This window comes from Sciurus carolinensis, chromosome 8, assembly GCF_902686445.1.
Source record: "Sciurus carolinensis chromosome 8, mSciCar1.2, whole genome shotgun sequence".
NCBI lineage: Eukaryota > Metazoa > Chordata > Mammalia > Rodentia > Sciuridae > Sciurus > Sciurus carolinensis.
The window spans coordinates 131269786-131291043 of NC_062220.1; the positions used below are offsets into that span (position 1 = coordinate 131269786).

Consider the following 21258-nt stretch of genomic DNA (forward strand, 5'->3'; position numbering starts at 1 on the left):
ACTGGTGAATGGCTGAGCAGCACACGAGCAGCTTGAGATCCCGGATGCTCCGTCCGCTGCTTATCTTCACAGCCTCCTTCTTTGTGAACTGTGTTCTTTTTAGATAGCTGTGCTGGTCTGCTTCCTCTCACTGTAACAAATAACCTGAGAAAAGCAACTTACAAAGAGAAAAGGTTTATTTTGGCTCACAGTTGTGGAGGTTCTGGTCCATGATGGGTTGGACCTGTCGCTTTGGGGGCTGTGACCAGGCAGCACATTATGGTGAGGGCCTGTGGAGGAGGAAAATCTCTCTCCTCATGGCCAGAAAGTCAAAGGGAGCGAGGAAGGGGCTGGGGTCCCGCAGTCCTCTTCAAGGGTGTGTTCCTAGTGACCCAAGGCCCTCCTACCAGCTGCTCTCCTTTAAAATTTTTACCATCTCCCAATATGACCAGGCTGGGGACCAAGCCTTTAACACAGGTCTTTTATTCAGCTTTCTCTGCTGCTGTGACTAAAGGACCCGACCAGAACAACTGTAGAGGAGGAAGAGTTTATTTAGGGGCTCACAGTTTCAGAGGTCTCAATCCTTAGACAGTAGGCTCCATTCCTCAGAGCTTGCGGTGAGGCTGAACATCATGGCGGAAGAGTGTGGCAGAGGGAAGCAGCTCACGTGATCAGGAAGCAGAGAGAGACTCCGCTCTCCAGATACAAAATACATACCCCAAAGCCCGCTCCCAATTAACCACCTCCTCCAGCCACACCCCACCCGCCTCCAGTTACCCGTCAGTTAATCCCATCAGGGACTAACCCTGATTAGTTTAATGCCATAACCCGATCATCTCTCCTCTAAACCTCTTGCATTATCTCACACGTGAGCCTCTGGAGACCCCACATCTCAACCGTAACAATGTGGGCGTTTAGGGGACACTTAAGACCCATGTAATCGCAGAAACCAAGCTCCACCCAATGAGTGGCGTGGAGGATGAGCTTTGGTTTTCTTGGTTTGGCCCCAAATCAGGTTGCCACTGTCCACGACGTAATTTCACTTGTGCCTGGTAGGCTGTGGGGTTCTTCCTCCGTGGGGCCGGGGACAGGCCACCCTGTGGGACTCCAGAGCCGTCCTGTCTCCTCAGGTGACCTGCCGTGCCCTTGGAATCGGGGCCTACTTGGTGAGGCTAGGCCAGAGGGTGATCCAGGTGGAGAACTCCCACATCATCCTCACAGGAGCTAGTGCCCTCAACAAGGTGACCAAGAGGGGCCCCATGGGGGGCTGCGGGCGCCGAGGGTCCTTTAAACATTCCCATTGACCTCTGGTGGGGACTCCATCCCAATATGAAGCCGGTTTCATCCCTGCTGACATGAGAGCTGTTTTTCCAATTCGTAATTATCTGGGCCCCTCGTGAACCAAAACAAAATAAGTCTTAAGCTCTTCCGATGGCACTATTTTACATTAACAAATATTAAAGTGGCACGATACTTTGTAGAAAACCGGAAAAGGCCCGGAAAATCATTTTGCGGCTGCTCTTAATTTCGGCACGGTTCCCACGCACGCTCTTCCCGTGGCTGATTCATAGCACAGGTGCATCTCGGTGGTTTACTTTCGTCACTGTACTCAGAGAGTCCCCGAGTTGCTGGGAAGCCTCCGCACTTAACCTCTGCTTCTGGCGCCAGCGGCGGCGGCGGTGGCAGCTGGAGATGCAGATTCTCAGTCCCGCCGCCATAGACCTGTTGCACCAGAGCCGGTTTTGAGATTGCCAAAGTCGCCAGCCTCAGCCCTGGTCCTCAGACTGGGCCACGTGTGGGAATGGCCTGGAGATATTTAAAAAGCAGCAATGACACGTGATTCCTGATGTCATTGGTCTGGCAGGAGGTTTGAATGCTCCCGGTTGATTCTCACGTGCAGCCGGGATTGAGGACCCCCTCTGGGCCACGTGATTTCCCACGGGTGGACGGGGCCCCTGGCCGTGCAGGACTTCGCTCACCGCACTGTGTCCACGCAGGTGCTGGGAAGAGAGGTCTACACCTCCAACAACCAGCTGGGTGGCGTGCAGATCATGCATTTCAACGGCGTCTCCCACGTTACCGTGCCGGATGACTTTGAAGGGGTCTATACCATACTGGAGTGGCTGTCCTATATGCCAAAGGTGCAGTATCACCCCTGAGCTCAGAGCCTAGAAGACTCCATCATCAAGGCCACGGGTGTGGTGTGGGAGGGTGCGGGTAGGAAGCGCTTCCGACGTGGCCGGGGTTCATTCACTCCTCCCTCCTGCCTCTCTGATGCCCAGCCCTGCACTAAAGACCAGCTGTTCTTTGCCGTTTTGGTGGAATCCTTTAGAAAGGAGTGACCTTCACTCTCCACCTTCATCAAATCCATTTGAATCCTAAAATGCACTCAGAAATCCCCAAAACTAAAAAGAATGCACAGATGGTCAATCCTCGTCTGGCATTTCCTCCGAAGCCCTAGCAGGAAGCTATCGCTGCATAACCAGGCGTAATCGTAGTCGGGGAGAAAGATCACAGGTGTTTCTGATGAGCACTGGAGACTGAATTGGGGACTGGCTTTCTTTTCTAGGATAACCGCAGCCCAGTCCCTATCATCACACCCACTGATCCCATTGACAGAGAAATCGAATTTCTCCCATCCAGAGCTCCCTACGACCCCCGGTGGATGCTTGCAGGAAGACCTCACCCGAGTAAGTCCCTAAGTGTTTTGCCAGGGGCCTGGGACTTGGGTTTCTTTTCCGGGCCCAGGATAAAAAAGCATGAAGGTCGACGCATTGATATTTCCCCCCCACATCCTAGTGGGGTGCCCCTAAGCAGAAATGGCAGTGGCATGAGGGGATGGAGATTTTACTCTATGGGTTTCCGGATCATTGACCAATAAGTGTTGGAAGCAGTTTCTACGGTTTCCGGGGCTCATAGCTGGAAGGGGACTCTGTGAGTTTCCCAGAATGGGCACCTTGGCCTCTTTGGGGCGGCCACACACACACACACACACACAGACACGCACATGCACGTGCACATACACACTTCTCTCCCCTTCTGAAAGGGATGGCTTTGTCTCCCGGGGGTATGTCATTACATTCTGAGCAACCAGAACAGACAGGAAAGCTGAGCTACCCTGTCACCACATCCCAAGTCTAGAATTCCACCACGGCTCCCCGTCCACCTTGGTCTGCTCATTCAGCTGAGCATGGAGGCAGGAGGTGTGACCCTCCGGGCAGCAGAAGGATCTCCTGGTCTCTTTCCCGCTCTGCTTCCCTCTTGGGTGCTTGCTGCTCTAAGCACGGAGGGGCCATCCCCAAATCAGTTCAGCTGTTGTGCGTCGTGCGGAAAGCCTTCTCTGTCCAGTCAGGCCCGGCCTGCCGTGGACACCCGGGTGGGCCATTCGGGCCCCAGCACCCAGCTCTGGTCTCCCACGCCTGCAGCCTGAGATGCTTCCTGCCAGCTTCTCTCGTCTCCTCATGACGGTGACGCTGGGCCGTGGATTTAAGTTACTGTTTCCTTCCCGGAAGCGGCAGTTGGCGTCAGTCATTTTTACCCTTCTCTGGGAAATGGAAGGCTCTCTTGCCAGTCCAGGGGTCATTAGGCTGCAGCCAGCAGGTCAGGAATGGTTTCCAGGGCTTCTGGTCCCTTCCTGAACGAGGTGTCCGGAAGGCATGCTCCTGGTCAGGTGGGGCAGGGACCGGGGTTGGGATTCGATTCCAGGGTGTCCGGCATCGTCGGGGGTTGGAGGCAGCTGGAGGCTCCGCGGGGGCGGAACGTCTCCGCAGCCATGTTTTCCGTTGCTGCTGTTTGGGTCTGGGGAGGCGGGTGATGGGATCTGCATGATTTTAGGGCTATGAGGTCAAAGTCAGGCTGTCCCCGGGCCGGGGACGACGGCTCCTGTCTTCTGCCCACAGCTCTGAAGGGAACCTGGCAGAGTGGATTCTTCGACCAGGGCAGTTTCAAGGAGATCATGGCGCCCTGGGCCCAGACGGTGGTGACGGGGCGAGCAAGGTAACCCCGAGGCAGAGGGAGCCGCTGCCAGCCTGGACTCACAGGCCCTGGGACTCCCAGTGTTTTCTCCTTGGTCCCAGGATTTTCTGAAAAAACAAAACAAAACAAAACAAAAACAAACAAACAAAAAAAAACAGTTTGGCAAAAGGTTTTCTGGAGGACGAAGCCATTGGTAGAGTCTGGTCTCGTCTGTGGCCTCAGAAGGCATCTCAGCTACTCCTGGGGCGGGGACCTTGCCCCTAGCCTCTGTCCCCTCACCGTGGGGTCCCTTTGGGACTCAGAAGGTGGCCCTGGGTACCCTTCCAGAGAACCCCAGACACTCAGCACTCTGAGCCCCGTGTCAGGAGCCCCGAGGGGGCTGACGGAAGGCCTCCGTGCTGCCGGGCCTCCAGAGGCGGGTGCCACTCTCTGGCCACGTGGCCTCAGCTGCCCGAAAACTCTTCCCTTACCTGGAGCCCAGGGCCACATCCTCAGATCCCTGGCACCAAGTCGTAGCTGCATGTCCAGGCTCTGGAGTGGACGTCAGGTCAAGCCCTGGCGTCGCCCCTCACCGTCCCTGGGCCTCCCTCCGTGCCCTCATCTGTAAAATGGGGATGATAATCCTACCCGAAGGGTGTTCGTGTTACAGACTGACAGCATCTTCCAGGGCGCCCCCTGTGGGGAGGTTGCTACTGTCGTTAATATCGTCCACCTTCCTGGACAGTAAACACTAGAACCCTAGGCGTAGTTTTGGCATGAAGTTGCTTTCTCTGCAAGCATTTATTTATTTATTTTTATTTTTTGCGGTGCTGGGGATCGAACCCAGGACCTTGGGCTTGCAAGCCAAGCACTCTACCGACTGAGCTACCTCCCCAGCCCCTAAAAAAGACTTTTTCACAAAAACCTGAGATGAAGTCCATACCTCCTTCCACACGGAAGCCCTTGGTGTGGGGGTGGCTGTCCCCCAGCTGCCCGTAGGGTTATTGCATGGGTGAAAGAGAACATCTCTGTGATGCACGTGACCTGGGGTGGCCAGCAGGACATGGTGACGGTGGCTGGTGTCACGGCGTCCCCTGAGCTGAGTTTCCACGGGTGGCTTGTCCCTGCCTGCCTGTCGGCCGTGGTCATGGTTAAAGTGGACACGTAAGGCCGGTGGCGGCTCAGGGTAGAGCGCTTGACTGACACATCCAAGGCCCTGACGTAAGAAGTCTAGGGCAGTCATTTGAATGACGGGTCCGTCCGCCTGGGGGCTTCCTCGCCCCCACCTGCCGCGTATGACAGTCCAGCCGCCATCGCAGGAAGTCCTCTGGGACCAGCAGCTCTGGCCCCCGCGCCCCTCCCCCGACAGGTCCCGCCCCCCGAGGGCCCCCGCAGGACCCCAGCTGGCCAGGTTCTCAGCACTTGGGAGCTTTTTCCTTGCCTTCTACTAATCCACCGGATCGAAGCTGGTGTTCTCCTCCGCATGGCCGGGTCCCCACTCCCAGAGACACCTGCAGCCAGGGCCGGGCGGACCCCGAGCCCCCCGAGATCTGCCCGGGTGCTGCCCGGCGCCCGGCTCACGTGTGCTTGCCTTCCAGGCTGGGGGGCATCCCTGTCGGGGTGATCGCCGTGGAGACGAGGACCGTGGAGATGGCCGTCCCCGCGGACCCGGCCAACCTTGACTCCGAGGCCAAGGTGAGGAGGCCAGGACCACAGCTGCTGGTCCCCTCAGTCTGCCGATGGCAGGAGGCGGGAAGCAGGGGTCGCGGCCCCGGGTGGCGCTCTCCGCTCTCTCGGGCTCCCTCGGCTGCAGCAGTGTCCTGGGGGCCCCGCCTGCCCCCACCTGCCCGCTGCCCTTTCTCTGCTCGGCTGCAGCCCACGCTGGGCACTGCCCGGGGCCGGGGGACAGGGGGCCCTCGCTGTGCTACGCGGTCACATGAGGGCCAGAGCAAGTGAGCTCTGGGTCCTCCTTCAGAGCCTCCGCTCTGGTGTGGGTGCCAGGGCCGGGCCGGGCCGGGGGCCCCTGCGTCCCGGGGCCGCCGCTGCTGGGGCGCCTGAGCAGGCAGCTCTGTCTTCCAGATAATCCAGCAGGCCGGCCAGGTGTGGTTCCCAGACTCCGCCTACAAAACGGCCCAGGCCATCCGGGACTTCAACCGGGAGAAGCTGCCTCTGCTCATCTTTGCCAACTGGAGGGGCTTCTCCGGGGGCATGAAAGGTAGGGCCACCTTGTCCGCGCGGTGGCCTGGAGCCTCGGGTGCCCGGGGCGGCTCCTTCTGCATGTCCTGCCCCTCGGTCACCTTAGCTGTTCCTCCTGAAGGCGGGAGGCGGCTCAGGTAGCGCCGGCCTGTTTTATAGATGAGGCACCGCACGCCGGAGGCCGCGTGGCCTCCTAGGGGCGGCTCCTGGAGGGGCAGGCGGGGAGGTCAGTCCCGGAAGCTCCTGGGTGGCCCGGGCTCTCCCCTCCCCACTTGGTAACATGAGGAGGACACGTACCCGTCCTCCTTCCTGGGCGCAGCTCCGAGCCTCAGGTCACCTCAGGGCTTTGAGAGGTGGCGGCTCTCCGTGGGGAGGGAGGCAGATCTGCTGTGCATCCTTGCTAGCTGGGCAACCTCTTTGAGCCTCAGTTTCCCTCCTTTGTGAAAGGAGTTAGAAATGAGGACCCACCTCGGAGGGAGGGCCACGGGGAAGATCCAGTGCACCGATCCTGGCACACGGTGCTCTTACGGGTGATGTTGTCACTGTCACCATGGAGGGTGCCTGAGCACTTGGAGTGCAGTGTCTTGGTGGGAGATGAGGGCCATGGGGAGCAGAGGTCAGGGTGGGCGGGGTCTCCGAGGCCAGTTGCTTGCGGTGCCTCTGTTCCCAGGCGAGGACTCTGGGTGACTGACCTGTCCAAGGCCACACCGCCACCCAGGGAACAGTCTGTGCCCGGACCGGCCCCCCAGTCCCAGCCGAGAGCGCGCCAAGCCTCCCAGCTGGCCCCGCCCCCTGGGGACCCCGGGACACTCTGGGCTGCGGGCCTCCAGTCCCTCAGCAGCCGGGCGGCCCTGCCTTTCAGACATGTATGACCAGGTGCTGAAGTTCGGAGCCTGCATCGTGGACGGTCTCAGGCAGTACAAGCAGCCCATCCTGATCTACATCCCGCCCTACGCAGAGCTCCGCGGAGGCTCCTGGGTGGTCCTGGACGCCACCATCAACCCCCTGTGCATAGAGATGTACGCGGATAAGGAGAGCAGGTGGGTGTGCCGCCCCCACCCCCCAGCACCTCTGAAGTCACAGGGGACATTCTCGGGTCCGCAGAGACCAGAGACCCTTCCCTCGACTGGGGCAGAAGCAGCGTGAGAGTGGATTTTCTCAACAGCCAGGGGCTGGAACCCACAGGTGGTGGAGGTTTTGTCTCTTTTTAGGTAACGTGCACTCAAGGAAGTTCACACTCGAAAAATAATAAAATAATAAGAAATAGAAACAATCAAGGAAAGACCAAAAGCACATGAGCCTCCTGGCAGTCAGGTTGAAAAGGGAAATACGAGTCAGGCATCTCTCACCAGACTCTGAAGCTAGTGTTAGGGCCCAGGGTCCGTCACAGGGCCTGGCTCCTCCTGGCGGGTGAGGCCGTGCTTCCTGAGCACACGACCGGATGAAGGCGTCTTGTACGAGGGGAGCCCAGTTCTTTGTGGGAGAGGAACCTTCTCGGTATTTTCTTTAGGAGGAATTAACCCCAGGAGCTCTTCTAGAAAGGATGAAGATAAGAATGCCTGCCATACGAGGATTGAGGCCTTCAGAGGGAACCCTTTATGCCACCTGCTGTGTCGGACATAAAGTCCTCAAGAGTAGTTCTTCCCCAGATATAGGGCACACGGTCCCCGTGTTCGTGCCTTCTTTCTTCCTTCGATTCAGTGGGCCGTTATTGAGTTCCTGCCACGTGCCAGGCATTTTGTTAGGTATTGTGACCTGATGTCCAGTCTTCCTGGTGCCTAGATCCTCCTGGGGGCCAGTCCTTGAGAAAAACTCAGAATCCTGCACCACACTTGAATCGGCTCAACAGTACCTTCTCACCCTGGCCACTAGGAAGCTCAGAGCTGCCTGTCGTGTTTCTTAGGGCTTAAGCTGTCAAAAGCAAAAGGGAGCGAGGTAGACTGCGGGGTAAGTGAGAAGGTTGGACATGAGAGGGTTGTCTCTCAGGACATGCTGGGCTCTCCTCATACCTTCTAAGCTTTAAAGAGCTCACAGACTGTGTCCCAAGTCTAGAAGAACAGAAGTTGGGAAAGTCAGAAAGGACGGTGCCCAGAGAGTTATGCTATTATGGAGAAAGTCATATGCTCATGAAGCTCCAAGGGCTCTCCAGAGTTCAGAAAGCATAATTTTAAAAAGTTGACTCAGTCCTTCCTTCTCTGGATAGAGAAACAGAAACCCAGAGAGGGAAGGTGACTTGCCTGAGGACACACAGCAAATCTGCCTGAGAGCTGACACCCAGGTCGCCCAGCTCTCTTACCCTCAGCTCCCTCAACCGCCACCAGCTATCAGTGGCTAGGCGATACCTGTATCCTCCCCATCCCTGCCTCTTCTTTTTACAGAGGGGGTGTTCTGGAGCCAGAGGGTACGGTGGAGATTAAGTTCAGGAAGAAAGATCTGGTAAAGGCCATGAGGCGGATCGACCCAACCTACAAGAAGCTGGTGGAGCAGCTAGGTAAGAGGGCCAGGGGCATCGCCCCTCAGAGGCCGGAGATGCCAGCTGGTTCCATCACGGGTGGTTTCTAGTGGGTTAAAAATACAATAAAGGGGCTGGGGAGATAGCTCAGTCAGTAGAGTGCTTGCCTTGCAAGCACAAGGCCCTGGGTTCGATCCCCAGCACCCAAAAAAAAAAAAAAAAAAAAAAAAAAAATACAATAAAGACACACCAAACATGGCTGTGGTCTTTGTGAGATTTTCCAAATTTTTGTATTTCCAACTCAGTCCTTTTAACATTCTCACACACACACACACACACACACACACACACACGCATACCGAGGTTTACTATCCCTTGGGCACAGAAATGTTCCAGATTGCCAAATTTTTTTGGACTTGGAAATATCTGCATCTATACAACAAAATCTCCTGGGGACGGGACCCACATCTAAACACAAAGCTCGTTTATGTTCCGTCTCCACCTTATATATAAAACCCGAGGGTGATTTCTTACAAGGTTTTTATTGCCTGCATTTTGATGATGGTCTGTCCCATGAGGTCAGGAATCCTCTCCTTGTGACATCATGTCAGCGCTTAAAAAGTTTTAGTTCTTTGCAGCATTTGGACTTCGGATGTTTTGGGTTAGGGCTGCTAACAATTTACCATTGCAAATTTATTTCTTAGCACAAAGTGTAACAGTTGTAGTATTGGGAGCCAATTAGGACCACTAGAATTTTGGTGGGTGACCAATTATCTATTCATGTAACATTTTTATTAGCGCATTACACTGACACCTAATAGCAGGGTTCATTTCGACGCAATCGTACATTTGTGGAATGGAGCTGGCTCCGGTTAGAACATTTTTCCGTATCTTTGTGGGCCCTTTCTGTTGCCTCTTTTAAGATATATCCATTTAGTTCTTTTGCCCATTTTTAAAATTGGGTTATTTGTTGGGGGGGTTGTGTTTAAGTTTTTGAGTTCTTTATATATTATGGATATTAATCTCATTGGAGCAGCTGGTGAAGATTTTCTCCCATGTTCTTGGATAGACAAAATTAATAAAGTCAAAGTGGCCAAATGAGTAGAAGTGTGATACCAATTCAAGCAATTCCCATCGACACGCCAACAACATTCTTCATTTAGGACTGTAAAAGCAGTCCTGAAATTTATTTGGAAGAATAAAAGACCCAGAATAACCAAAAGCAATCCCGAGCAAGAAAAGCCAATGCTGGAACCTCCGATTACACTACAGAGCTACGGTACCAGAACCAGCATGGCACTGGCATCAAAATAGACACGAGGACCAATGGACTGGAAGACACGGAGACAACCAGATAGAGTCATCCGGTACTCGGCAAAGGTGCCAGCCGCATACCCTGGAGGGAAGGCAGCCTTTTTAACAAATGGTGCTGGGAGAACTGGATATCATTGGGGAGAAGAACGGGGAACTACGTCCTCCTCTGTCACCCTGCACAAAAGTGGATCAGAGACCCAGGAATTAGACCAGACGCTCTGCAAGAACTCGAAGACGACGGACTCAACACGCCAACACACTGCCGCAGACGCCAGCTGCATCGACAAAACCCTAAAGCCCAAGAAATGAAGCCAGGGATCAACAAGTGCTGCGGCATCAAATGAAAAGACTTCTGCACCACAGAGGAAACGAGGGCTTGAAGAGAGAGCCTACGAGTGGTGCCTTTAGAATTTCCAAGCAGACGTCAGGCATTTGACCAGTTTTGTCTCATTTGTGGCCTGTCTGTGGAATTTCCTTCGGATGTCCATATTTGGTCTTTGCGTTATGCCAACGTCTTTATAACTGTGTTTTCTGCAAGATTTATGGCCGAATGTGTGTGATTTCTTTGTTTCGGTGTCAGGGTAATTCTGACCTTCGAGATTTAGAAGTCTACTCTTCTATTTTCTGGGTTTGGGTACAATTGCCATTATTTCTTTAAATCTTTGATAGGAAGTTTCTAGCTGTGAAGTCTCCATCTTATATGACTCTTTTCTTTCTTGTTTATTTATTTATTTTTTTGGTATGGGGGATTGAACCTAAGGGCCGCATTGAATCACTGAGCCGCATCCCCAGCCCTTTTTATATATTATTTAGAGACAGGATCTTGCCAAGTTGCTTAGGGACTTGCTAAGTTGCTGAGGCTGGCTTTGAACTCAAGATCCTCCTGCCTCAGCCTCCTGAGCTGCTGGGATGACAGGTGTGTACCATACTTTATAGGTCTCTTTTCATCAGCTGTTTCCTCTTGGATGAGCTTTGCTGGATTGGGTATTTCAAGAAATCGCTTCCATCCAAGTTGTCACATTAGTACAGAGTTATAAAATTCGCATACTGCATTTTATAATGTGTATTAAAATAGTAATCGATAGCACGCTACGTAGCCCAGAGGGTCTGATAGAGGGATCTGATTTAAAAGTGCGTGTAGGATGCTCTCCTGCGGTTGAGTCCATTCCTGAGCCCGCAGAAGTAGCTTGACTTGGGGGTACATCTGTGGTAAACCCCCATATCTCATGGGGCACGTCCTGTCCTGCACGCAGCCGTCTTCTGCGGTCTCCCTGAAGCCCTGACCCGCTTGTCCGCTCCCTTGCAGGGTCGTCGCAGCTCCCGGAGAAGGAGCGCAAGGACCTGGAGGGCCGGCTGAAGGCTCGCGAGGAGCTGCTGCTCCCCATCTACCACCAGGTGGCGGTGCAGTTCGCCGACTTGCACGACACGCCGGGCAGGATGCTGGAGAAGGGCGTCATCTCCGTAAGGCCACCTGGTTCCCACGCGTGCAGGAGATTTGGGGTCGGGGGTTTGGGGTGGGTCGACCCGGGGAGCTTAGAAACCCGATGCTCGCGGCTCCGCGACAGCTACACACCCGAGGGCGGGAGCCAGGCATTCCTGCACATCCCCGGGAGATGGCAGGTGGCTCCGCGTTTGGGGACCTGTGTCATCAGTCTACACTGCGTGGCCCCGGGCGAGGCTTGGAAGCCCCATTCCCGCCTGCCGTCACCCGAGCCCTGGCCTGCGCCCCACCCCCAGGGGACATCCCATAATCGCCGCCGCTGGCCGCCAGCTTCTGCTGGAACGTGCTCCTGGGTCGGGTGGTGCTGGGTGTGGACGGGGAACATTTTGTCGCCTGTGGCCCGGCCGCCTGGCCTCCTGGCAGGCTGGCTCTGCCCCGTCCCGTCCCGGGCGCAGCCGGGGAGGGTCACCGAGCCGGGCCCTGCCCTGGGCGGCCACTGTCCCGCGAGGTCAGGGCTGGTGCCCGTGCCGCGCCTCTCGGGGGCTCAGGCCCGCTCGCCCGCAGGACGTCCTGGAGTGGCGGACGGCGCGCACCTTCCTGTACTGGCGCCTGCGCCGCCTGCTCCTGGAAGACCAGGTCAAGCAGCAGATCCTGCGCGCCAGCGGCGACCTCAGCCAGGAGCACATGCAGTCCATGCTGCGCCGCTGGTTCGTGGAGACCGAGGGCGCCGTGCAGGTGGGCCTGGCGCGGGAGGAGGCGGGGTGGCCAGGGTGCGGCGGGCAGCCCGCCCCGCAGGGTCCCGTCTGAGGCAGCCTGTGCCCCTGCCCCTGGCCAGGCCTACCTGTGGGACAACAACCAGGTGGTCGTGCAGTGGCTGGAGCGGCACTGGCAGGCCGGGGACGGCCTGCGCTGCACCATCGGGGAGAACATCACGTACCTGAAGCGCGACTCTGTCCTCAAGACCATCCGGGGGTGAGTGCCCACCTGCCCCCGCCACGGGCTGGGTCTCGGCTGCCCAGCTCCCCAGCGGCCACTTGAACCCACCCTGCTTTTGGCACCAAGGCCCCAGGCGCGCATGCTGGGCTGTGCCGCCCCCTCTCCCCGCTCGCGGCCACGGGGAGGCACAGAGTCCTGCAGTGTCACAGAGGCACAGGATGCCTTCCACTTGTGATCCTTGCTGGAATCTGGAGGGCGATTGTCCCTTGTCACAGCTGGAGCCTGGTTGGTTAGAGAACCCACAGGCCCACCAGACCTGAAGCTGTGGGCTCCCTCCCACTGCCCCCCTTTTCAGAGGACCCCCCCCCTTGCCCGAGGGCCCTGGAGGCAGCTAGGAGGCAAGGGGACCCCATTCAGGGTCTGAAGCTGGATGGCCAACCCTCAGGGTACCTCACACCTGCCATCCCAGGGATCCCGGAGGCAGAGGCAGGAGGACCACAAGTTTGAGGCCAGCCTCAACAACTCAGCAAGACCCTAAACAACAGTGTTTCAAAAAATCAAAAGGGCTGGGGATGTCACTCAGTGGTAGAGCACCCCTGGGTTCAGTCCCCAGCACCAAAAAAAAATCAAGAGGGCACATCACACAGCCAGTGACCAGTGGGGAAGGTGTCCTTGAGGTGTCCTGACCCCCATGGGCATGTCACCTCCCGCGGGGGACCACAGAAGGGAGGGGATCAGGAGCTTGCCCAGGAAGAGGACAGGGCCAGCCCTTCTCTCCGTCCCCTGCAGCCTGGTCCAGGAGCACCCCGAGGTGGCCATGGACTGCGTCGTGTACCTGAGCCAGCACATCAGCCCGGCGGAGCGGGCCCAGGTGGCTCAGCTGCTGTCTTCCGCCGAGAGCCCCGCGTCCACCTGAGTTCCGCCAGGCCACTCCAGGAGCCCCGGCCAGAGAACCTGCCCAGCGGCCACAGGCCTAGCCAGGGCCTCGGCGGCTTGCTTTGTGCTGAGGGCCCGCGGCTCCTTGGCCCACCCCGTCTTGTAAGAGGCTCAGGAGCCGCCTCCTCTCCCTCGTTGGGAAGTCTTCAGACACTTTTGCTCCGACACTGAATCGCATCGAACTGGGACGTGGCGACTTCCTTCAGCTTTGGGGAGCTTGGGATGCGGGGCTGGATGTTCGTCAGCTCCTTTTCGATCAGATCATGGACTCTTTTTTTTTTTTAATTCCAAGACCAGCACTTGATATAAACAGCTTATATATTTCAGCAGGATAAACAGGCCAGGGGCGGGGAAGCAAAACCAGAGCCGAGGAACCCCAGTGAGATCTCGCCTAGCCAACTGGGAAAGGGTCTGAATAATTTTTTTAATTCTTAAGAGAATTAAATGGTATTTAATTCCCAAACGGCCCTAGAGAATCACTAGGATGGCGGATGCTCCGGAGCAGGGTCTCTTCTTCAGAGGAAGCCAAATCAGCGGACGTGCACGGGCCCCAGGCCTCCGGAGGGGGCTTTTGTGGGCTCACCGAGCTCTGTCCACCCCTCTCTCCAAGGAGAACAAAGACCCTGCAGGACCTGTGCTCAGGCCTGATCTGGGGGTGCAGAGATGCAGGGAACCCCCCGACTCATAGCCTCACTTGCTCACTCAGGTCATGGCTGAGGTCACTGCCACCCCCCCTTGAGGGCCCGTGAGGCACCGTCCCCTCTTCACCTGTTGCCTCAATGTCCGTGGTGGCTTCCAGCCCAGAGGGCAGAGCCGTCGGCGACAGAGGACCGGACGGCAAAGACCCTGCCAATCTGCTCAGGAAGAACTCTGTGACAGTCACCCTGGTCCCTGGCCCTGCCCGTGCCCACGATGAGGTTGGGGGAGCTGGTCACCACCGGCCATTGCGCCGGGCAGCTCGTCCGAGGACGCTGAACGTGACACCAGGCCAGTGGGAAGCCAGCGGGGAGCCCTTGGAAGGCCCCCGAGCCGTGACCCTTGAGTGGCCTGAGTTAAAAAGAAAGTCTGGCCACCAGTTCGGGCAGACGGAGGGGGCGTCGAGGGAGCCGGAGGCTGGGGCGGGGTGGAGGCTGCTTTGGGAGCTGCAGGCCTCTTGTTTTTGGGAGGAAAGACAGGCCGGGAAGCCGCTGCTACCCTGGGCCCTGCTGTCAGTGGGCCGAGGAAACAGAATAAACTATTTTTTGAAGGAAGCACTTTGGCTTTGACTTACTGCGTAGACCAGCAGGGCAGGCTGCCTCCTGCAGGGCCCCTGGGGGCTCCTGTCCTCAGCAGCTGAGACCTTGAGAGCCGTCCCCGCTCAGGAGCAGCCGGGATGCGGTGGCGCCAAGTGCAGGCTGGAGTGGGGGGGTCTCAGGCTTCCCCTTCTTTAAGGCTGCGTTTGACAAAACTATAGGGAAGGTCTGGTCCGTGCACTTGGCCAAAAGGCAGCTTCTCTGGAGGAAAGGTGGACAGGGTGGCCGAGTCCCTGTTCACGTCCGTCCGTCCCCTTCCCAGCATTGTGGTCCACCCCTAGTTTGCAGATGAGGAGAGCAAGGCTCAGAGAGGTGGAGACACACATCTGTGGTCACACAGCGACAGAACTGGGAGGTGATCAAGTCTGTTTGATTTCAGAGCCCCGCCCCCTCCTTTTGGACACAGGGTCATGGTGGGTCCAGGCTGGCTTGAGCCACGCTTGGGAATTGGCACGGGCTCAAATGGCGGAAGATCCCCGCCTCCCACCACTCCTTGTCAGTACACAGGGACTGGTCAGCTTTGCCTCTAAAACATGTAACAATGGTTACTTTTATTCTGCTCAGCATCTTTTTTTTTTTTTCTAGCCATTTCCACCTTACTGGGTGGGCCATAGCCCGGGTGTGGGCATGTATCCCCAGCAGAGCCCATTAGAATGCTTTGGGGGTGACTAACAGCACTGGCAGTGGAGAGAACCTGCCAATATGGAAGGAAGCGGTACCAGAGATGGAGCGGCCCAGCCCTGTGGGTGTTTTGTGGATGCCTGGATCAAACCGTACCTGAAGTCCCAGGAAACTACATTTTTTTTTTTTAAATGCCCACATTAGTTCGAGTTGGAGCTATATTCTTATCCGTAGTTGCGGCTCACTTGACCCAGAAGCAGCAATTAAAAGCCCACCCACCTCAGCACCCTGGAGATACTCCGCATCTCCAAACACCACAGGCAGGGAGCTGAGAAATAAGCGGCGGCAGCCCTGAGGGAGGGTCAGGGCTGATCGGTCGTGTGGGCTGGTGAACAGTGGTGACAGGCCCAGCGGGCGCGAGGTGGAGTCCAGGACCGGCTGGCGCCAAGCCTCCCAGCCAAGGTGCTTGGAGCAGGGAGGGTGAGACGGGGAGGGACTTCCGTACCTGGAGACCACAGCGGGGTTACTCTGATTTTTCAGCTTGACTTCAAACAGGATCCCAGGTGCCATCTGCTGGCTGAGTGCCGCCGGAGGCTAGGCCCTTGGCAGAGGGGGACAGCACCTTCCTCCACAAGGCCAGCGCTTCTCCCCTGGGGGTCTCAGCAAGCCATTCACAGGGGCAGGGAAGGATCAGATCCCCGCGCGTGGACAGAGACCTGGTCCCGCACCTCAGGTCCAAACGGGGCTCACCATCCTCAGGCTGTGCCTCCCTGCCGGAGTCCCGGGGGCCTTTTCCCCCAGAATCACTTTCCCCCTAACTTGTATTTTAACTCTTCCAAACCCCGAAGGTTGAAATACGTGAAGCGAGCCCCAGCCCTGGGCCACCAGCTCCAAGCTGCGCCTCCGACCGGCTCCCGTCCATCTCTCCATCTCTCCCTGTACCTGTGACTCCATCTGATAATCCTGTCCCATTTCAGAGTGACTTGCAGGCAGGAGCGTGCTTCTCCAGGGCCATTTTACATTTCAAAGCAAGTTTTGTTTTTTAATCGCTTCCTGTAGCCACGAGCACAGGGGATACTCCAGGCCCTTAAAGTAACTGGCGGAGTATTTGCATAGACCCTCGGCACATCCTCCCGTGTCCTTCAAGATCTCTCTAGGTTGTTTCAAACACCTAACATGGTGCGGATGCTGTGAAAGTTGTTGTACTGTATTTTTTTTTTTTTTTTTTTTTGGTACCGGGGATTGAACCCAGGGGCACTCGACCCCTGAGCCACCTCCCCAGCCCTGTTTAGTATTTTATTTAGAGCCAGGGTCTCACTGAGTTGCTTAGGGCCTCGCTTTTGTTGAGGCTGGCTTTGAACTCGCGATCCTCCTGCCTCAGCCTCCCGAGCCCCTGGGATGACAGGTGTGCGCCACCGTGCCTGGTTTACAGATGCCATTTTTTTTAATTAAAAAAAACTTTTTTAGATATTGATGAACCTTTATTTTATTTTTATGCAGTGCTGAGGATCAAACCCAGTGCCTCATGCATGCTAGGCAAGTGCTCTACCACTGAGCCACAACCCCAGCCCACAGCTGCAAATAAAAAATATTTTTGACTCATGGTTGGACCTTTGGGTGCAGAACCTGCAGCTATGGAGGGCTGACTGCATGTGAGCAAAACAGCTGTGTCCAGGGGAGGCAGCGGCTGCGACTTGGGAGGGAGTCTGGGCCTCGTGATGCTTCCTTTCCATTTGCTGTTTTATTGAGCATGTGCTATGTGCCACGCTCCGTGAGGGGCACAGGCACCAGCCAGGCCGCCCTCTCTGGCCACTGGGGACTGACATCCCGGGGCTCCCAACAGGTAGGCATTGTGAGTAGGAGACTCTGAGAGTCACAGCTAATCAACAGTGTCAAATCCAGAGATGCCCAGGGTGACCCTTTCAAGGTCACCACGATAGGAAAGCTTTCACTAACTCACCAGGGGTGGGCACTGTCCGTGCAGCCGATGCCCAAGCCAGGCTGCTCGGGGCCAGAAGTTCCTCCCCGTCTGCCCCTCCCTGCTCTAACTGCCTTGGGACACGAGGCTTGGACTCCACCTCTCGCCCCTGAGCCTGTCACCGCCATTCACCAGTCAACTCGACCAAAGCCAGAAAAAGCACAGCAAGAGGGCAACAGTAGCATTGAGCTGGTGGCTGAGGGTCAGTGTTGCTCCAAATGTTTTGACTTTTCGGCGTCACCTCCTAAAGCATAGGCTCTCCTGCCGGAAACGCCTTCCCTCCCGGCTTTGCCTGGAGAACTCCTACTCACCCCTCAAAACCCAACTCAGATGATACTTCCCTTGGACAAGCTTCTCTGACCACCTCTCCAGTGAGTTGGGACCCCCTCCTGTAGGGGTCCCACGGCCCCCTTCTCCCACCTTTGTGTAATGCTTAGGAAGCACGGGTTCGGGAGTGGAATGTATTCCGCGGGATCCCCACATCCATCTAGTCACCCAACCAAGGACAGTGATCTACTGCTGACAGAGAGGAGGCCTCTTCTGTAACCTGAGGTCAAAGTCAGCTTCCTGTGCCATCTGACCCACGGCGGGTAGCTTTAAGCAGAATAGTGTGTAGGTCAAGAGCCTAGGGGTTTCTATTTTTTAAAAAATTTTTATTGTGCTAAAATAGACATAACAAAATTAACCACCCTAGCCCTTTGGGGTTTTTTTAAGGGGGTCTGGCTATGCTGCTCAGGCTGACTTCAGACTCCTCCTACCTCAGCACCTACTCCAGACTCCTCCAGCTCTGGGGTCTGGAGTTGTAGGACTGAGCACCAGCCCTGGATGGGACTGCTGCTCAGACCGGAGGCGGGGACAGCACAAGGGCCCAGAGAGCCCAGGCTGACCGCGGCAGAGGACAAAGGGGCCCGTCTGTATGTGTGGCGTGTAAAGTCTCCACCTCAGCTGTGTGTTAGCTAAGCTAATTAGGTACAGGCAGCTCTCTTCGCCTGGCAAAGCTGAAAACCCAGACCCATCAGACGATAATGCCTCACTTGCCCCTTACCCCCCCCCCACCACCACCTGCCACTCTACTTTCCGGCTCCATGAATTTGACAACTCCAGCGACCTCGTATAACTGGAATCCTACAGTATTTGCCTTTTGGGGGATGTGTCCTCAAGGTTCATCCACGTTGTAGCACGAGTCTGGATTTCCTTCCTCTTCAAGGCTGAGTACTATTCCACTATATGTAGGGACCGCTGTGTTCACACCCTCAGCTGCTGGCGGACACCGGCTGCTTCTGCATTTTGGCTGTTGTGAAGGCGGCTGCGATGAACACGGAGGATCAAGTCCCGGCTTCCGATTCTTCTGGGTATGTGCCCGGAAGCGGAATGGCTGGATCACGTGGCCCGTGGGCGCGTAGTTCTTGGAGGCGGCACCACCCTGATTTCCACAGCTCACACCCGCCCCCCCGCGCGATGCACAAGGGTCCCCGCTTCTCGCACCCTTGAGGGATCACAGAGCCGGCCACCGAGCCCGAGGGCCTGGATCCCTGCACCTCCCTCTCCTCCACCCCGCTCCACTCCGCCTTCCGCACCCCGCAGAGCCAGCCTGGCAATGCAGACCCTCCGCAAGGCCGGCAGCGAAGGGGCAGCCAGGCTCAGCCCTGGGACGGCCCCTCCATGTGTCCGCGCCCCTTCCCTGTCCTCCCTCCGAGTCGCTCACCACTCGCCTCTGAGCTGTGCCAGGGCCCAGGCTCCCTCAGCCCCACCGGGAGGAAGGTTCTGGACTCGCAGGGCCTGGGTCTCCCTTGTGTCAGTTACTAGCCCACCCGGGGAGCCCGCTGCGCCCTTTGTCACGAAGTCCTCTCACCCTTTCCTTATTCCAAGTTCAGACGGGGTCCTGTTGCAAAACACAAATCACCTGGCCCGTGGGGGACCTGTAACCCCAGCTGCTCGGGAGGCTGAGGAGAGAGGCCGGCTTGAGTCCCGGGACTCAGATCAAGCCTGGCCCGACTCAGCCCAGGCAGGAATGGAGACAGCTGGGCTCACCAAAGGGGAAGGACCCCGGAGCCGCTGGTGGCCAGCCTGCTGGAAGAGGTCGCCTAGGTGAATCCCAGGCGCCCGTCCATGAGGGTGGCGGGGGCGCCAGGCGGATGCTCCTCAGGGCCGCCCCAGTCTCTGGGTGGAGCTGTCCCATCCCACAGCAGCTGGTCCGGGAAGGTGCTGGAGACCTGTGCCGAGGTGACAGGTTCTCACAGACGGCACAACTCCAGGGACAAGGGGCCCCGGGCGAAGGGTGCAGTTGAAGTTGGCACAGGTCAGCACTGGTCGGTCTTTGTCCTGCTGCCCCTGAACTTGGGAGGCCTGGGCCTCCCAAGACAGGAAGTCCCGTCCACACGTCCAGTGTGGTCCAAAGGAGGCGAAGCCTGGTGCCACCTCCCCGTCTCTGTTGACCAGGTCCCCTGAAGCTCCACCAACTGCCCTTCAGGGGGCCACACTAAGCCAGGCTACCTGGTCCCGCCAAGGGGTCTCCTGGGCCACAGGCAGGCTGCCAGCCGGCTGTGGTGCCTCTGGGCTCCAGGGTGGGGCGCCCCAGCTCTTGCTCTCCCAGAGGCAGCGCCGGTCATCAGATCCACCTGAAGCTCACCTCGCTCTTTTGCTCATAAGGACGCTGGCCGTGACCTTGGGTCCCACCGGACAACACAGGGTCATCTTCCTGTTTGAGGCCAGCTGACCAGCGACTGGGATCCCACCTGCACCCCTGACTCCCCCTGCCATGCTGCATGACCTGTGCGCAGGTCCCAGGGTTTAGGATGTGGTCAGTGCTGGGGAGGAGACGCTCCCCTGCCGTCACAGGGGACAAGAGCAGCTCTGCCCAGGGGAGGAGGAGGAGGAGTAGATGGGACACACCGTGTCACCTCGTGGGGGCACAGCAAGGAGCGAGCCCCTGGCACGTGTTGACTGGGACCCCCGAGGTGGCTTCTGTCTGGGCAGCGGCTGCGGTGGCTGCTGGCTCCCTGCGCCCAGGTTAGGTGCCAGCTCCAGAGAACCTCGCCCGCAGAGGCCTCAGTCTTTCCGCCTCCCCTTGGTGCCTTCGGGCACTGGTGTCACCACGGCCCCGCAGAGAGCGTCAGCCCTGTGACCTGGGGCTGTTCAAGCACGGGTGCCCCCCCAGCGCCCTCGCCAGACTCCAGCTTGGGCTCCTCCCAGGTTCCACGTGGTGTCCCCGGGGGCTTAGGCGTCATCCTCCCAGCCCAGCACCCAGGAGGAGGGCGCCCATGCCCCTGGCTCCTGCAGAGCCCTGGGTGATGTCCCTTAGCCGCGACCAACATGGCCCTGTTCCTCCTCCCCTGCAGCCCGTCGCTGGGAGTGCTTCCGGGCTGGGATCTCCTGGGGCGGAGTCCAGGTGTGGACTGAGCCAGCCTGGCCTCTGCAGGTGCCGGCTCCCGGCCACCCGCCCAGCCTCCCCTGCAGCGGCGTCCTGGCCGCGGCCTCTCCAACCCGCCCAAGGCCGTGTCGCGTACTTCCTTACTCGCGAATCCTGACACGCATGCGCGAGGAATCTCGCCTCCCCAGTTGGGCCGCCAGCCACTTCCTGGGTGGGCTTAAAAGTTAGACTCCGCCCAATTAATGCAACGCATGGCTGTTATCTTGGGTGGAAAGTCACTGGGTTGAGTCCTTTGAGCCTCAGTTTCTTCATCTGCAAAATGGGTGTAGGAACGATCGGACTCGCCTCCCAGGCATGGTTAAGAATGGCTGAGCTCACCCACAGCAGGGCCTGGCACAGGGCCCCCGCACAGCTGGTGCTGGAGTCCCTTCCCCTCAGCATCTTCCCCAGCCCCAGGTGCAGGCTGGAGGGGCAGCTGGGGGCAGCGGAGCCCTGTCCCGCCCTGTTCTCCACCACCACAGCCACATGCGCTCCTCCCCACTGTCTCCAGTAAATGGTGTCCACAACTCATGTCCCAGACGAGGTCAGTCAGGGCGGGTAGAGGGGCAGGAACTGCCGGCCATGCTGATTTTATCAGAAACCCCGTCTCCCCCGGGGCCCCGGATGCAATGGGAACTTGGTGCAGAAGACCTGCTTTTGGTGCCTCGGGTGACGTCCTTGTCCTTTCCTCCCCTTCCCTCTCCCCCAGAGCCACCGAGCTGCTGCAAAGCCTTTATTGACAGAAGACAG

General features: G+C 57.6%; 1 protein-coding gene across 2 annotated transcripts in view; it reads left to right on the top strand.

Annotated features, from left to right (window-relative positions):
- The window catches only part of Acacb (acetyl-CoA carboxylase beta), a 124039-nt gene extending 109590 nt beyond the window's left edge, over nucleotides 1-14449 (top strand). For both annotated transcript variants that reach the window (XM_047559932.1, XM_047559933.1), the window contains 12 exons: nucleotides 1110-1220; nucleotides 1977-2120; nucleotides 2549-2669; nucleotides 3879-3975; nucleotides 5532-5628; nucleotides 6013-6148; nucleotides 6992-7169; nucleotides 8508-8620; nucleotides 11202-11356; nucleotides 11901-12071; nucleotides 12172-12308; nucleotides 13062-14449. In XM_047559932.1, coding sequence (XP_047415888.1) covers nucleotides 1110-1220; nucleotides 1977-2120; nucleotides 2549-2669; nucleotides 3879-3975; nucleotides 5532-5628; nucleotides 6013-6148; nucleotides 6992-7169; nucleotides 8508-8620; nucleotides 11202-11356; nucleotides 11901-12071; nucleotides 12172-12308; nucleotides 13062-13188 — 1587 coding nt within the window. In that variant the 3' untranslated portion in view covers nucleotides 13189-14449. The remainder of the gene's footprint in view (nucleotides 1-1109; nucleotides 1221-1976; nucleotides 2121-2548; nucleotides 2670-3878; nucleotides 3976-5531; nucleotides 5629-6012; nucleotides 6149-6991; nucleotides 7170-8507; nucleotides 8621-11201; nucleotides 11357-11900; nucleotides 12072-12171; nucleotides 12309-13061) is intronic.
- Nucleotides 14450-21258: the final 6809 nt, after the last annotated feature.